General features: G+C 39.6%; 1 protein-coding gene across 6 annotated transcripts in view; it reads right to left on the bottom strand.

Annotated features, from left to right (window-relative positions):
• Window positions 1–12730, bottom strand: part of cobl (cordon-bleu WH2 repeat protein) — a 49303-nt gene extending 36573 nt beyond the window's left edge. For 4 of the 6 annotated variants that reach the window (XM_047598319.1, XM_047598322.1, XM_047598321.1 and 1 more), the window contains exons 1-3: window positions 12628–12730; window positions 12264–12383; window positions 1738–1923 (exon numbers count right to left, since the gene is read on the bottom strand). In XM_047598319.1, the coding sequence (XP_047454275.1) occupies window positions 1738–1923; window positions 12264–12292 (215 nt within the window). In that variant the 5' untranslated portion in view covers window positions 12293–12383; window positions 12628–12730. Of the gene's footprint in view, window positions 1–1737; window positions 1924–2631; window positions 2810–12263; window positions 12384–12627 lie in introns of those variants that run through there. The other 2 variants (XM_047598324.1, XM_047598320.1) reach the window with 2 other exon arrangements.
• Between the last annotated feature and the right edge of the window lie 2520 nt (window positions 12731–15250).

Below are 15250 nucleotides of genomic sequence, written 5' to 3'. Positions count from 1 at the left end.
CTATTTGTTGCTATGGTGAAAACTCAAAACTTGTGTCCATGTACTATGCTAACACAAAAAAAAAAAAAGACATTTAGCCCAGAAGTGCTAAGAGGACAACTTTGATTAATCTTAAGTTGCTCAATGCGACATAAGTGAATTGGAACTATAACTTAAGCCATACTTAAAAAGTTGTGTATGAAACACACAAGAAAATCAAGCACTACTTGTTGTGTTTACATGGTAGAGTAGCCAGTTATCAAATACTACAGAGTTTATTTGTATAGTTTATCCAGACAAAAAACTCCCAAGGACCAGTGGCCAAGAGAAATAATGATTCCTTCAACTTGTGTCCACTGCTTTGTGTGTCTTGTTTTGGAGGTGGGGGGCTGATGAGGGGGTCTATAGTAGTACCTGTCAGCCCTCAGATAAAGAAACCAAGAGAAGACAGTCTGGGTTTTCTGGGAACAGCCAGATCAGATGACATACCTGAGAGAGTCACCACTACAAAGGACACTATGGACAATCACTGATACACGGAGAGAACACACAACTGAAATCTGCAATCAACAGACACGCTGGCGTCCACTGTGCTTCTTGAAATGAATTTGTAGATTGATCCAAATAAAGTCAGGACATAGTTGACAACCTGAGAGGACTGACCTTAGCTAGTACTGAATATATAATATATCAGGACCTGTTAAATGTCCTTGGGCAGGTTCAAAGTTAACATAAATATATACAATCATAAATATACCAAATAGGCATGTACGAGGAACCCAGATTATTTTATTGCTGTGTGTCATGACTAAAACTAAATCTTAATGACTTGGTCTATAAAGATTACGATTCTGGATCTGAATCTGGTGAATGTGTGAGTTACTTTACATATATATATGCATCTTATTTCTTTCTCATCTGATTCTTTTTTTCCCCATACAGATTTCCTAATACGAGTACAAAACACGTTCTTACAATTTTATGTAAGAACATTACCTCATTATATAAGTGTCCAAAGCCACACAATAAACTTATCAATGGGTGGTGGAATGGCAATTTCACATCACCCTTTTATGGAACCAATGCTGTGCATTTATGATACCTCAGGCTTATCTTTTCTACCACAACACAAGCCCACAGTGTATGGGGTTCAGCCCCAGAAGTTTTACTAAGCATTATAGGAAGGAGACAGAATAAAAATCACCAAATAGGGACACTGCACTTACAGAGACAATTCTTACACACAAGAAGACTTGGGATCACAACAAAAAAAGGATCTTATGTAATAGTTTAAGGAATAAACAGGTCTCTTATCAGTTAATCATCTTTTCTACATGACCACAAGTATCACAGACTCCTACGGCCATAAACTGGCCTTCTTTTTCATTTTGTTGTCCTGCACCATAGAGACATCCCAAATGTTCTGCCCCAAAGAAGGGAACCTCATTAAGGACACAGAGTACTAGCAGGCCAGTCAGCTTTTGGACAAAGCTTGTGCTGAGCCTGGGAATGGGACCCCTTGACGAGGCCCCTCTGGCACAGCAACCAAAAAACAGTATGAGCGTCGTTTGTTGGCGCAGGGTCCGTTTGTGTGGTGGCGAGCAATTAAGGTCAGCTCATAGAATCATACCATTCAGCTAAGGATGATCTACAATTTTATTTTCATTGATGTAAATGACAGCCCGATATGAATAAACATGAGCTTAACTAAATTTAAAGGTTAAACCCATGCTTATGCAGCCATCTCTTTTCTCTCACCTTCCATCCTCAGTTACCGAAACCTGTTGTCCCTGTGGTAGCGTTAGCCGTACATCCACAGTGGGCCTCAGTATGTTCTCCTTGGCATCCGTCCCTCCCCCATCAGGTGCAGTATTTCTGAAGATGTTGCGTGGAGCGGGTTGAGGGGCTGACGGTGGTGGTGGGGCACGTGCCTTCATTCTCCTCCTGGGTGGTCACAATTGAAAAGACGGGAATATTATTGCGCTTTTACATGTTTGTTGCTTTAGACGGTGCTAAGCTGGACTATGGTACAATTTGCTAGAAAAGTTAATATTAACAAAGTACTGAGCAAGACATCAAGGATCCCTGGTGTTTGAATACAAATGCTGGTTTTTGTCTGGTTTTCCATTTGTGGTACAATGTTACTAGTCTCATTTAGATTACATAACAGTCTACAGATATGCTGGGATGATAGTCCCTAAATGGATATTATCATTTCTACCAGCGCCACCCCTTACTCAGGAAAGTTCATTGAACCCATAAAAATAAGTAATACTTGAGTGTGAGAATTAAGTTGAACGAGCTGCAAAGGTAAGCTAAATCTGAGACTATTTTAAATGTGGAATTTTATCTAACAAGATTTTTTTTTTTTTGTCCAGACAACACATCATTAGCTGTGAAACAAAATCATAAAAAGTCAACATGAATGCAAATCAGTCTCAAACAACAGCTCCTGGCGGTGGACATGTGACAGATGTCAGTGACATGTTGGCAAGGTGCTGCCGTCTGTACGTCTGACCTCAGCTCAACATAAAGTGTACTCAGCCTGACAGAGACAGCTGACAAATGGCTACTGGCACACATTTCAGCATAAACCCTTTCTCTCAAATATTAGCTCTACAGACGAGAACAAAAGAAAAACATCCCACTCACGTCACGAAAGAGTCCTTGTGTTGATAAAGTGTTCCGAAAGCGCTGTATATCACAATGTTTTTAAAACCTAGTCCAAGGATTCAGCAAACTCTCCGAGAGACCATGTGGGTTCAAGCGTACAATCGAGTCTCCTTCAAGGGACTCCTGCCCAGTGCAAAGACACACTGAAGGAGGAATACATAAGAGCATAGCAAAGTAAGCGGACTCTAACCTGGGTGAAGTTAACCATTAACTGCTATGTCAGATATCAACTAACTCTTGTTCACAGGACCCATAATGTCATTGACTCATTATGCAACGCACAGAGTGGCATTTAATGAATGCATCATAGGAATGACAGACTATATTTAAAGGTTGCACAATACAGATCTTAATCTAGTATGGAGTGAAATCACAGTACATATCTAATTATTAACTTCAGTCTCAGACTAAAATTGCACTTACAAACATATGGTCTCATTAAAAGGAAAGAGAAGAACTTTATATTCATGATCTTTTTTTTATTTTTTTTATTTTTTGGTGAGTCTGCGTCTTTGAAGGTAAACAGAAATGGGCACTGTGGCACTGTGGGACTGGGCCCCAGCCAGGGTTAACACAGTCAGCTAGTATCCTCCTCTTACCGGTTCTCTCACTGCAACATTTCTCTCTCTCTCCCTGTCTCCCCCTCTCTCTCCTTTTCCCTCTCGCTAACAAGCACAAAGACTCCTTTAGGAAAAGCCCAGTCTCCCACAGAGTCAGAATGAGTGCAAACAGAGAGAGAAGAGTGAGAGAGTAAAAGAGATGCAGGGAACGAAAAGAAGGAGACCCTGCTCTGGCACAGGGGGGCGGTAAGTGCGGGGCTGTTGCAGGGACTGAGTTACAAATGGACTCATGCGCGCACGCACACACACAGGCACACAAAAGGAAGGTCACTAATGGATCTTTAAGAAGCACTCAGCTCCTTTCACTTGACTAAACTGCATTGACAAGGGTATATTTCTATCACTAGATGCTGAAATCAGCTTTTCTTTTAACAGGTCAAGTGTGGTAAGGATTTAGATATTTATGACACTCAAGTGAATGATTGTCAGATTTCACAGATCAGATTAAGTTTCATTTTGTACTGATTCTTAGCAATGGAAAGTAAACACATGCAGAACTTAACCTACTCTGCTGAGGGCGCTCATGTGATCTAAGACGAGAACATGTGTGCGGCTACAAACAGAACAAGACATCAGAGATGCAATCAGCCAAAGTTTATATAAAGCATAATTAAACATAGCACACATCAGTGAACAAAACAAACAAAAGTTTGATTATTATTTCTTAGTAGCAAACATGCACTACTAAGACACTAGTACAATACTAAATACACATTACATAGCCTAGCATTTAGTACATACTTTTGCAACTCTGCTAAAATATAAGAGTAAGCACCAGTTATGGTGCGCGGGCCATCACAAAGCCTACCAGTCATTATATTCTCTTGTCTGTGTCCTGGTCTCTTTAAAAGATTAGTCTCAGCGTAAACACGTTTATGTGTACGTCTGTGTCGGGCTACCTTCTCCGTGACCTAAATACAACTGTGCTTACTCTTAATCAGGGTCGTTGGAATAAATCATGCCCGGGTGTAGAGGCATGGCTATGTGTCCATCTTTGTACGCCTGCCCTTGAGCAAACATCCAAATCCTCAGGTCAACACTCAGGTTAATTCAGACAAAATTAAATGCTTTGCAAACTATAGTTTTGTCCAGATCAAAGCAAACTGTGATATAATGTCACAGTTTCAAGTACATCATAGTCAGATTACTGCTGTTTGTCGAGAAGAAGAAACAAAAAGTTAAACTGCAAAATACTGTTCAGATACATCTCTTAATCTTTTTTTTTTTTTCCATTTTGCTAGGAAAAGATATAAAAGTCAGTGATTATATTTATCCCAGCCATGGAAACAGAGCACACTCTCGAAGGTCATATGAAAACACTGGAATATCTTAGTGTATGCCTTGAATTAGCACAACTCAAATTCCATTGACAAGTGGTCTGAAGCTTTTTTAGCATCATTGAATGTTTCCTATCCATGAAAAGCACTGTCTACCAACTCATTTCAAAGCTGCCTTCATCAGTCTAGCATACATAAAACACAATAGCACTGATGCAGGAGTAAGAAGGCAAAAAGACACAGACAGACCTAATGGGACGCTGCAAACAATAAATGTTCCTGCTGTCCAACTGTCTGGCAATAATCTTGAGGTCTGTCAGAGGATTAAATACCTTGGACCCTTTATAACTGATCAATTGAATGATGATGTATATAGATATCCAGAAGCAAGTTCAGCTTCTGTTCACAACAAGTGAAAGTGACCCTGTTCAAAGCTTATTGCAGACGGCTGTACACCGCCCATTTGTGGTTAAGCTACAAAAGATCTAGCATGCAGAGGCTGCAAGGTGCATACAATGATGCTATGTCATTCTTTTAAAAAAACCCAGAGGGGGTAGTGCCAGCCAGATTAGTGTCACTGCAAGAGTGAGCACATTCAAGACACTTTTGTGAAATTTTATGTTTAAATGTATGCAACGACTGGAGGAATCTGGGAATGGTATCATGATGGTTTTTAATTTTATATTTTCTGTATTGTATTTTGTCTTTTGTCTTTGTATTTATGGACTTGAGTCTGGAATAAAGTTGCCTTCATTCACCCATTCAATCATAAAGTCATTAGGCGAATGAGACAGTGTCAACAGCAGACAGACAAATGTAAGTCAGTTCTACAATAGGGCCACTGAAACAATCAATCATTGTCTCCTAATGAAGACAGCCAAATATGAATGGAGGGTGTTTGTTGGCCAAATATGTAGTTGGCTGACCTATATTCAGGATGATATAATTTATGCATTCTGACACCGCCAACAGCGCAAAACTAATTCATTTACAAATGTAATGCGTTGTTTTCTTGAGCATCTAAAGCAAGTAAGACGACTCTGCCCAAGGTTGACTTTCCTCAACACACACATGTACAAATATAAGTTTGAGGTTTCAGATCTAACCTATCCTGCCAAACAGATGTCCAGCTATGTAATTAAAGGATTTGGTGGAGGGTGAACTTTGTCCAACAATGTAAAAACAATTCCGGCATCAAGTGTCAAATTCTGTCTGAAGAAGACAATGAGGTTCTTCTGAGGAATCTTCCAGTTCCTCTCATGGACTTAAAGGTCTGCTTCATAAGAAAGAAGAGGCTGAGTTTTAATTTCAAAACATTATTCAGGAGACGCGTCGGCCGTGAGTGGAAACCAGCAAAGTAGGCATGTTTTATCCACTTCAAGAATACTCCATCCACTAACATTGAAGCACAATCATATGCACATTAGAATTAATGCCACACTTGAGTTTTCTACTCCTACTGTGTAACAGACACAGGGTAAATTACACGAATCCTGGACACTCTGCTGATACCCTCACAATCTGAATACACACACGTTCACGATCCTGCCACCTAAGCAGCATACCCCTCCGGTGTCATGGAGTCCCCATGGCAACCCTGTATTTACACCACTTGACTGCGGAAGAGAGCAGGACTCAGTTTAGCAGCGGCTGTGGATTTTGGACAAGTGCGCACCAAGGGTGGGTGACCCGGAAAAACAAAAATGGCAAGGAAATCACAGAACGGTGTGAAAGATTTTCTGTTTTGGAAGTAAGCATATGGAGGCACATGATCCCAGCAAAGCATTTGTTTGCCGTTGCTAGGCACGCAACTTCCTAAATCAGCATATGTCTTGTTGCTCATATTACTGGCCATGTGTTTAAAAACCCCACCCCAGGGCAGTACCAAGAAGTGACTCCAATAACACCCACGTCACCCTCTTCATTCTAGTACTACTAACCAAATACACAGAAAATTAAACAGATATCAAATTAAAACAAATTAAATTATTATTATTAAATTATATATGTGTTTAATTTGTGTATATGCATCGTATAATGACAGCACTGATGAAAAAATATACATGAAAGCATTTTTTTTTAATACAATACATACAAGTCATACTAAATGAGTCAAATTTAGAAACATTAGAACTCATAATTCAACTTGTATTCCCAGAAATTAATAACACAATAAATTAACTGCACAGCATCTCTCCCAAATCAACGAATGTAACAAACCAAGGAATAGTGAACTGTGTTAATGCTTTATTCACAAGTGAGGTCGACAAATGGTTAACAAAAAACTGATCTATTGCGGTAGCTCATGAATGCTCACTCTTTGTTTTTAATCAATTTAACCAGTAATAATAGCAAATCTGTTTAATTAAGCATGACATTTGAGTTTACTAGCTGTACTAGCGCAGCAACACTTGGCTCCACTCTTGGGCCAGGAGCACTTACTAAATACCATGCCATGGTAACGACATGGGGTTGCACTCAGCATACAATCACAAGGCGCTGTCTTCAGATTCAAATGATCAGATCACACTTCACTGGAACTGGTTTGTCCTAGATAATAATTTGACTGCATTTGCAAACAAACTGTAACTGTAGTACAAATTGTGTTCAGGCTGTTGTAAGGCTGCAGTGTTCTTATCAAGTCTCAGATTTTAAAATAAAAATACTTACAATAAATGGTTTATTTGTTATTTGCGTCCAGATTTGCCCAATAATCATGTGAGAATTTCTCTAAAAAGAATCAAGTTAGAACTCACTGTCTGATCAACAGGAGTGCAGTAACAATAACATAGTAACCCTAGGGAAATGAAAAAAAAAAAAAAAACACCACACCTCAGGTGCTAAATGATTTGTTACTCATTGGGATCAATTAGATTGCCTGCATTTCTTAAATTTAAAAAATAAAAATAAAAAATGACATCGAGGGCGTATCACGATGAGCTTCAGGTTGAGTCACTAACTTGTAATCCTGGAGTTTCTGTCTCATATCTAAAGAAGTGAAATACACTTACTTAATGTAACATCACTCCACTGTAACAATCCACACCACCTTGTTCTAGTCCACGCCTCTCCTAAAACGTTTACTCATCTTGTCCACTTCTGACCAGTGACAAAGAGGCAGGCGGGAAACAGTTTAACACAAAACATCTTCCAGACAACCATAACTGTGCAAAAAAAAAAACAATCTGGAAGCAGACTTAACCCTCTATATCCACAGCTGGGACAAACATGTCTTGAGTGAAGCAAGAACTCTCCTTGTCAACTGTTTCAACTCTTTCCTTATAGTCAATTTCAGCCATTTATCAATGACTGAGGTGGGCTGATACCAGCATTATACAATACAAGTACTCTATTGACACATGTGAGTGAAACTAATGTGGTAACATTGGACAACAGATGAAGGAGAAAAAGAAGTGCCACAACGCCTCGTGCGGATGGAGAACAAGAAGAAAGGGGATAGATAACGGTAGATGGGTGGAGCCCAACACTACAGAAGAAAGAAAGGAGAGAAGGAATGTAGAGGCAGAGCAGCAGGAAATACTAATTAGTCTGTTCTCTATTCCCTAAGCTGTTTGTTCAATTAGAGAGAGCTCCTGCTGGAAAAGAAGAAAAACACTTATGTTGTGTTTATACTCTAGACACCTCAGGTTTCTTGGATTGGATTGGAAACAAATATAACAAATTAAGCTTCAGTAAAATTAGTTCATATTATTTAATAAGGCCTTCACAACTGTGCCAGGCTATTATATCAAAATAAATATAAGTGAAAGCTATAATTCTTGTCTCTTATAAAGAGTGATTCTTCAAAAGGCGGTATGTGCACCATAACTTCCAACAGTTTCTTGCTGAATTACTGACACTGTGGCCGTGGAACACACTGTAATCTAGGAGCAACCACATAAAAGGGTTCATGTTCAATTCTTTCATAACTTGTCCACCACTTCTACTTTATCCAGCGACCCGGTGCTGTACCACTTCAGCTGGTGTTAAGAGGAATCCGTCCCGATATCTGCTTGCACACATGCAGTCCGTCTGTCTTCCTCTCCGACAGACACACATACCACAGTGACTAACATAGGATAGCTTGGCTTCCAGAAATAAGTCTGAGCAGGCAATGGCAGCTGCGTGATAATATCACACAGAGCCCACTGTAGACACTTGACGCACTACTTTGTTGGAAAATGTATTCACCAGTGCTTTTGTTCACCAGGGGAGACAAGTGTTTGCAAATAGAAAACAGAGTAGAGAATGTAGAGGAGATTAAGATGCACAACTGTCTATAAATACAGCCAGTGCAGATATCTCAAATGTTTCAGACACATCATGGCATAGTGTTGGAATGAATCAGAGCACCAGTGCTGCTTTGGTTGTGTAATAAAAATCCTACTTGGAGAATTAGCCACAAAACACATTGCTATAATGGTTAATCAAAAGCGTATAACTTTAACTAAATTAGTCAGTCTAAATAAACCAATATTTCTACCCCATACTGATCCCTTGTTAGATGCATAAACTGAGCAAAGCATATGTGCAGTGCTCAAGCTCAAGAACAAGCTTGTGGAAGCAGTACATCCACACCCTATCTATTTAAAACAGGATGGCCTGGGAGAGGGATGTAGATATTACCAGATACATACTGTAACACTGCCAACAACACATAGCTTCAAATACACACCCTCCTGCCTTTCTCAACTTTCAGAAGAGTTAAATTTAACCCATCGTAAAAAAACATAACCCCAACTATCCAGATGTGGACATACTGTATACACTCTTTACGCTTTGCTAAAATTACACACAGCAGACGTCCTCCACTGAAAAACGAACTCCTTTAGTCAGCAGAGCTCAGCTGGTGGCTGACCACTTCAACTGCAATCTTCTAAATAGAGCAGATTTTGTGAAGGGTGGAAAGGCAGTGTCATTTGAGACCCCAGTCTGGAAAAGACACAGCAGCAAGAGATGATATTATCATAGGATACTTAGTCTGTCTCACACATGGCATTCAAATGCTACGAATGCACTTAGACTGACTTAAGTCCATTTTAGTCATTTTAAGGGCAGTTTTAGCTTCAACTGAACAAACACTCAGGTCAACATTGCAGCTACCAACTGGTGTGGATCTCTTTCCATGCACTGTACAGTGCTCATGAGTGGACACGAGCATGCACGTACACAGAGACAGGACAGTTCAGTAGCCGGTAATTATCTCTGGGTGTGTGGTGTGCTCGGGATAAATGGTTGGTTATTTGTGATGCCATACAGCATGTATCTGTAAAACAAACTGTGTGACCTCTCCAACAGTGAAACACAATGCAGGATGTCGGAGAAGATATGGCTCTTTTATTTGTCTGTCCTTTGCTCTTCACGCAGCACTTTGATGCAAAACTGAGAAACAGGAAATGCCGTAAGTCCGTCTGGAAATAAGTGGTAACGAGTCTGAAGGTTTGGGTGAACAACCATTACTTATTAACCACGTAAATAAAGTAACTCACAAGCCTCTGACGTCCCATATGGCTGTCACTTCAGACAATAAACACCAAAAATAAAATCTATTAAACCCATATGAAGTCGGTAAAGCACTTTGAAGGCTGAAAAGGGAGGAATGCTGTGAGCTTGGAATAATAGTCCCTGCTTTCCATCTTTGGATCAGTCTCTTCCTTATTGCCTCTGTAGGAGTGAGTGCTACAATTAAAACCATGTAACATAACCACATCAATCAGATGCTCAGGGCACAAACAAGCACAGTCACTCACAGACACACAAACAGGCCAGGTCCAGACATGCAGAGTGTAACACTAGCATGCTAATTAAGACTGTTGTGTATGCCGCAGACTTTAAGCCAGTGTAAATGCAATTATAATACACATAATGCAAACACAATAGAGTAAATATAAAGGCAGGAGCATGTTAAGTTACAGTTAATTATGAGAAGTTATTTTGTCTTTAAGAAGAAATAAAAGTTGCCTGGTGTATCTGTGCTTAATTACCATTTTTTTGAAGCTCAGACTACAGCTTCCTTCTGACTACCTTTCCACCACTCCTGAAGGACACGCTCAGGCTTTCTAAGCACACATTCACACACAAACACTTGCGCACCCGCTGCTCAGATTTCAATGGCAAGGTACAGAAGTATTTTGCTTCCCTGAAAAGAGTAATCTCCTCCTTCCTCAATTTTCTGCTCTGCAAGTCTGCTGTGTGCGTGTGTGTGCGTTAATGTGGTTTTATGGGCTGTGTTTCATTGGGATTGAACTATGTGGTAAAGAAGCTACTCCCTGTGTGATGACGGGAGAGAGATCACAACACAAAAGGAGTTGTCATGGCAATTTATATATAGAGAAAAGTCACACACTGACAGGTTAAGAAGGCATTCTGGTTCCAAGGCCACCTGACTCTGACCTGTCTACTTTTCAGTTTGGCCAAAAAGCTCTTGGGTTTCTGAAATCACTGTTATTTAGAGTATCTGGTTAAAGGGGACTGTACTTTAAAGATCAGAGGAGAAAAAGACCAAAGCATCATTGGCCTCATCAGCACTCTGTCAAAGCTTACTGGCATTGCCACCGAAAATCATTTAAGTCCTACTGCACATCTACCATTAGCACACACAATAATTAGCACTATATAATGACACTGAACCAGGGTCCTACCTGGCAACTCACATCACATGCACTTATTTTCTATTTGTAAATCAACCATTTAGAACAACTCCAGTCTTTCTATTTTTGAAACAAACTAGTCATCGACTCCAACTTCTAAGTTATCCACACTGCATTTAGGCTTTAAGAAATAGCCTGATCCACATGAACATTTAGAATCGACTTAACAAGCTTTCATGCTGTTTAGCATGTGTACCATGAAGACGTCCAGTGAAAGAGGCCGGTATTTAGGTGGCAGTTGAGGCAACACATCTTTCAGGTTGTGAGTTAATGGAAGCTGAAGAGAGACCCCATCTACCAGACACAACCAGACAACACTTTCCTAAACACAGTTAGAAAGTCTACAGCCACTGCTCTTGTTCCACAGGTTGTTGTCACCTTCTGTCCCCCAACAGCCAAACACAGTTGTGTTAAACTATGCTTTAGCTCTTATATTGCTTTTTGTGTGTTGCAGAAAGAGAGGGCTGCCTGCTAGAAAACTCTCTCTCTCTCTGTTGTCAGCACTGACTATAGTATACACGTTTTTACGTGTTGCTTGGGAAATAGCACAAATAAGTCCACAATTTACTGTTATAAAGAGAATTTTTTATTAATAGGCAGCCTTTATGAAGGCATATAGGCATTGTTTACCACAGATGTCCCATATCGTTAGCCTAATAGCATAATTGCCCAAGTCATATTTGACCATTTTCGGGAAAACGAGAAAGAACAAAACTTTGTTGCCAGTTGACTTTTAAATGTCTTTTGTGAGAAAATAAACACATTTTTACCAAGCACATCGGCATGTTTATTGAAATTGTAACAGAAAGTCAAAAAATGACTAAGGCAATGGTGCTATTAGACTAACGATATGCATTAAAATAGCAAGATATCGCGATAAAATACAAAAAGTTATATCGAGACGTTCTTATATAGACACACTGTGAAGGCAAAAAAAAAAAAAATCATATCAGCCAGGGATGATTCAGAGCTAAAATTAATCATCCGGAAAGTAGTCCGTCAAGGGAAGAATACTGACAACTAAATAGTTTATTTGTGGTGTAATTGTTTTGTTTTGGACTTACCCCGACGGCGGTTTTGACGCCTCAGTCATTGCAGTGATTGCAATGTCCAACGTCTGATTAGCGGTTCTCCCAAAATCCGCTGCTGCTCCTAAACCCGGTTGATATCCATTATGTTATCACCTGCGAGTTACCACAGAAAAAAATGTCATTCATTCACTACCGTCTGTGGCGTTTTCTGCCGTACCTCTGTTTGTCTTTGTCGAGCAAAAATAAAACAACTGCACGGTGTTTAACATGGCTCAACAAGTGACAGTGCGCATTAAAGATGACAGCCCACCGTGACCTGAGGCGCAGCGGCTGCAAAATGTCCCCGGAGCCTACCTGCGGCACAAAAGTGGATACGATTTTTATGTCAAAAACTTACCTCGGACAACGCAGTCTTACCGACTCATCCTCGTGGACTGGGTAACTTGTCAAATCCACTTGATCTAATCCTCCGGTTGACTTTCCCCCGAAGCATTGTCAAGTTGGCAATATATATTGATCTTCCGGAATATCTTTCAAAATAAGACACCGATTTTAAATTATTATAGAGTTTATACGCTCTACGTAACATGCGCAAGATTCATAAACTATTAGGGGTACGCCTACGTTAAATCTTGTTAATCCAGGGCTAAGCGCAGACATGACATGTTAGGCCTTCGGAAAAACAAATCAACGCATTTATTTAGAAGGCAATTGGGCTATTTCCTGTTTCTATTACGTGCCTACGTCTGTTTTGACGCAGGTCTCTTCAGCCCGCCTTCGTCAGCAGATCTCACGTCAATCATGCTCATCGGGAATTCAATGAGCGCCAGCTGGAGAGCGACAGACGGACAGACAGCATAAACATACTGGCAACAACATGGTTACACAGAGATAAATAGTAATATACCCATAGCTCAAGAGTCTTTATTATAATGAAGGCGATAATGATGAATGATTATAATTATCAGGCTTTTTGTTTTTCATCGTTTTCTTTTTCGTATAGGCCAAGTAAACCCTGACTTACTTTGTGCATGTTCGCATACCACCCATACATCCATGATTATAATGTCTCGTTGAAATTCCACGAATTCAAAAACTTTTCTCCCGGCATGCTTTGTGCTATCTGGACCAACCAATGTCCTGCACAACGATAATCTCTCCACAAGAGGCCACCATAGACCCTGCAGTTATTTCACAATAAACTCAGCGTGGTGATTAGTTTTATAATGTTGCACTGTCAGCAGAGGTAAGCAGCTTATAGATGTAATCAAAAAGAAGAAAACAAACAAAAAAAAAATAGCAGAAACAAACAAAGTCATTAAGGCAGAATATGTTTCTTAAAGTAGGTTACACAGTAGTCACATTTTCAAGTTACAGGATTTCAGTAGATAATGATGCTGCACTTTTGCAATTTACTGCCATTCTGTTTATGCAATAAGCTCTTTGAATCTTTGAATGAATACATTAAAATAATGTTATACGATGTTGGATTAAATCTACAACAATTGACTGTGACAAACAACAAAAATTACGTGTTGACAAACTGGTCACATTTATTGCCCTTAAAGAGGCATGGAAGGAGATCCAGTAAAAACAAAAGCAGAGTATACATCTATGGCCAGTTAGGAACCACATAACTATACAAATACATAAAAGTTTAACTTCACTTTGTGTGTAAATTTACAGTTGACCTTTCAAGCCTAAGCAATGGATTCTTGTCTGTGTGAAAAAGTGACATTTTCTGAGATCATGCTGACGCTTGCATGCTCTTATTTTGTTTCATCTGGGTAACTTCTTCAGTTCTGAGAAACTGGTGGGAAGTTGAATTTTAAATAGCAAAACCCATCAGGAACTTGCTTGTGTTTCCATACCAACCGACTGAACATGACTGAAAGTTGCATCTGGAAAAAACACCTACCTAGCTCATTTGAAGCTGCTCTTTCAAGGATTGCAATGTTTAAATATCATGCTGTTTGTTAAAAATAAACTATTGCTTACGCATTTCTTGAAGAACTTTGTATAAAACGATCAAGTAAATATTGGTGTGACACAAATGTCACATCGGGCAATTAGCCTAAAAATGGTTGAAAAAAATTGTTGTGACTTATGTGTCACAATAAGAAAATTAATAATAATCTGATCAGTTCACTTGGCTGATTCAATTATATTTAGTTAAATATTGTTTATTCTAGATTATTTGAACCAATATCAGTTATATAATTTTATTCATGGGTTGCAATAAGACCTGTTAGGCACCAAGTAGCTAGCTACTAAAATGGCAGGCCTAGGACTACATCATGACATCAGCTGCAGGCCATGAATATTTACCATTTTTTCTCTCTAGATGAACAGGAAAAAGAGATGGGATTGGGATAAGCATAGCCAGTTGATTCTTGACATGATTCAGAATGGAGATGAAAGTGAGACTGAGGGATTTGGTGGTACCAGCTCAGATGAAGATGATCCTGTTGAAGATCCAGATTACACTCCCTTGAATCAGGAGTCAAGTTAGTCTGAATGTGAGTCAGAAGGGGAAATACCTCAACCACAAGGGGAAGTGTCTCAACCAAGAGAAGTACATCAACCAAGTACCTCAACGAAGAAACATCCTACTGGCCGAGAAAATAAGTTCTCTTGGAGAAAGAAACCTTTTGAAGCCCCTGACTGCAATTTCAAAGGAGAGAGTGTCACACCTCCAGATGAGCTTCCCACTCGCCTGCAGTACTTCAGGAGGTTCATTACAGAAGAGATGATAGAGTCAGTGATGGAGCAAACCAATCTGTACAGTGTCCAAACCACTGACACGCTCAAGAATGTGAACACCACAGTCAAGGATCTGGAAATCCTAATTGGCATGTGCCTGCGCATGGGTATTTGTTGATCTGAGGATAAACAAATAGAAAGACAAAGAAACATTCTCAGGCTGATTTATCTAAAAAAAAAAAAAAAATTAAGATTAAGGTTTAACATATAATTTAACTATTTTACGCCCGAAGTGACATCTAAGTCACTTTTGAGAT

This window comes from Mugil cephalus, chromosome 11 (assembly GCF_022458985.1).
Source record: "Mugil cephalus isolate CIBA_MC_2020 chromosome 11, CIBA_Mcephalus_1.1, whole genome shotgun sequence".
NCBI lineage: Eukaryota > Metazoa > Chordata > Actinopteri > Mugiliformes > Mugilidae > Mugil > Mugil cephalus.
The sequence above is the reverse complement of the archived record's forward strand: the minus strand, read 5'-3'. Positions and strand labels throughout refer to the sequence as shown.